The following is a 2,720-nucleotide window of genomic DNA, read 5'->3' on the forward strand; positions in this document are numbered from 1 at the left end:
TTCTTTGTATATATATTATCTGACTATAAAAGATATCATGATACAACTTTATTGTAAGGAATATAATAAAACCTAAAAAGGCAAATATCTATTCTCTATATTCCCAGCATCCAAAGAAAACTTTTTTTTTTTTTGTGGTACTGGGGATTGAACTTGGGTCCTTGCACTTGCAAGGCAGGCAGAGAAACCACTGAGCTAAATCGCCCACCCCTATTTCCATATTCTTGAGCATTTGTGTTTTTAATTTTAGAAACAATTTCTAAGTAATGCATATATCAGTAATACATAAATATCCCTGAATATATATATCACTGTACCCTTAATGAAAATATAGATTTGAAATTATGTGGTCTTGGGTACCTTGTCTTCTTTTCTCTATTTCCCTGTTCTCCATCAGCTGCTTTAATTAAGCTAAGTTTGTTTAATATTACTTTTCTTTAAATGCTTATCAATATGATATTGTTTTTAGAATTGGAAATCATAAGTCATTATACCTTTGGTCCTTGGATGAACCGTATTTATACAGATAGAGATGTTTCATTTTTTTACCCTTGGAAGGATGCAGTTGTTTTAGTAATACAAGTAGCCTGGGAAAAATAGTTTTGGACCTTAAATAAAAGCAGAACAAAGATGCTGAGTGACTCACTTATCTAGCTTCTCATTAGCTTGCCGCCAATGTGTCTGCTCTTTCCTCCATCTCAGATTTTCATTTAGGCCTGGAAATCGGTCATTCCCTAGGAGTTGAGAAATGCACAACAGGAATTTGATTAGCATGAAACTCTCCAAGATAACCAGAATTTCCGTAACAAGCTCAACCAAGGAGGACTCAGCACCGTTTCTCTAGTTAATTGGAGTCTGCAGGATACTGGGAGGAGATAAAACTGCTACTGCCAATGTGTGGGTTGGTCTGCCCTTTGATTGATGGCTGGAGTCTTAGAGGAATCCCGGCTGTAAGGAAGCACATTTCTCATAAACAGGGGGTTACAGCAAAACTCTGCAGGTTTGCGCTGAATTATTGGCAAAGAGGGCACAGGTGGCCAACCACCACTGAAAAACTTGAGCTTCCTCCAGCTTCCCTGCCATTATATCTCATTGAATAGAACAAGCTGTCACTCTGTTTTACTGAGAGCACAGTGAATAAGGAAAAAGATCAAGGGTGCCTGGGCATTGCACTCTAGTGTAGTGATGAGCTCAGCCTTTGGGGGTCATTCCCAGTGTGGCGGGTCCTTGGAGGACTGGAACGCTCTGAGTAATCCTGCTCCCAGTGTCTCTAGAAAGGCCTTAGTCTCGAGGGACGCACTTTTTATCTCATCCATAACTCAACATTCTTGTACATGACCTTCACCCACAACCACATTTTCATTAAAACGTGACACCTGGGACCTGGGGATGTAGCTCAGTGGTAGAGTATCTGTTTAACATGTGCAACTTCTAGGTTTAATATCCAGCACTGCAAAACAAACCAATCACCACCAACAACAAACCCTATGCCATTTGGGGACATTTTCAAAGTCTTTGGACTTAGAATAGCAACTTTGTGTTAGGTGCTCAGGGCTTATATACACCAATCACAGAATTCCAGACTTGCTGTCTTTGATGGTTCCATAAATGTCTCAAGAGAGTGATTTCAGGAAGAAATTCCTTTCCACACAGGACATTCCTTTCCACAGAGGCTGCAGAACTGCTTGACAAAAAGCAGGGAAGGGCTGGTCCAACACACCTGGAGCCCTGCAGCGGCGCATCATCTCCCCTCTAGCCCCTTCCCCACGGAGTAGAGCCTCTTCCAGCCTGGCCTTGACATCCCTTGACTTCTGCAGGACTTGAGTGCTGACCTTGTCAGAACTTGGTTTTCCCTGGACAGGATACAGGCAAAGGGACAGTCACTTTGGTGAGATCACTGTGGATAGGAAGAACTGTCACAACTCATCACTCCACGGTCATGTCAGCCAGTTTTGACACATACTACCCAGAGACACTCGGGATTCCGTGGCTGAGACCATTAACAGGAACAAGGCCTGCAGTAGAAGGCAGACATCCTTTCTCTGTAGAATGATCATTTCTATAAAGGGAGGTAAGCTATGAATTTGAACACAGAAATATGAAAAATTAATAAGGCAAACAGAAGGGAAGAGTAACAAGACAGAATGGAACTTGAAAGATAAAAACTGGCATGAAGTTGACATACCCTACACTTACCTTGTACTCAAAACAGGAGACACAGATGAAAAGCAGGTCTAAAATTCGATTTAATTGCATTGATGGCAGGTCAGCAATCCATTTTCTAATGAGGCTCTGATCGGCATTTTTCATGATCCACAGGAAGCAAATCATGAGGTTTCGGGTGGTGTCAGCATTCAGAGTATTGTACTGCTTATAGGGCTGGAAGGAAGACGAGATGGGGAAGGAAGTAGGGGAAGATGTCAAGCAACAGAAAGAAACAAAAGCTTGAGGGATGCTTAAGGAAGAGTGGTCTGGTGCTTTGCTTTGGACCTAAACCGTGCTCTCTGATCTCTCTGGTCTCAGGGGCACAAAGGGGCTTCCTGGCTGCTAAGAAGTCTGAGTACTGCAACTCTCCTTCAAGACAGACAACGGAGGGTTGGACTTGTAGAACAGACCTAGCCTGGCGGGGTGCCATGAATAACCTAACTGTTCACAACTTAGCTTATTTGATACAGAGTCTAAAGTATGATATAGCGGTCATGAACTGCTCCATACATGAA

General features: G+C 42.4%; 1 protein-coding gene across 1 annotated transcript; it reads right to left on the reverse strand.

Annotated features, from left to right (window-relative positions):
• Positions 1-624: 624 nt before the first annotated feature.
• Positions 625-2,714, reverse strand: LOC104873582 (dedicator of cytokinesis protein 8-like). Its single transcript, XM_010640386.2, has 3 exons — positions 2,197-2,714; positions 1,721-1,853; positions 625-734 (listed from the first exon to the last, which is right to left on the reverse strand). The coding sequence occupies exons 1-3, from the start codon at positions 2,329-2,331 to the stop codon at positions 643-645; spliced, it is 360 nt and encodes a 119-aa protein (XP_010638688.2). The 5' UTR covers positions 2,332-2,714; the 3' UTR covers positions 625-642.
• Positions 2,715-2,720: the final 6 nt, after the last annotated feature.

This window comes from Fukomys damarensis, unplaced genomic scaffold, assembly GCF_012274545.1.
Source record: "Fukomys damarensis isolate Sample0158 unplaced genomic scaffold, DMR_v1.0_HiC HiC_scaffold_28418, whole genome shotgun sequence".
Taxonomy (NCBI): domain Eukaryota; kingdom Metazoa; phylum Chordata; class Mammalia; order Rodentia; family Bathyergidae; genus Fukomys; species Fukomys damarensis.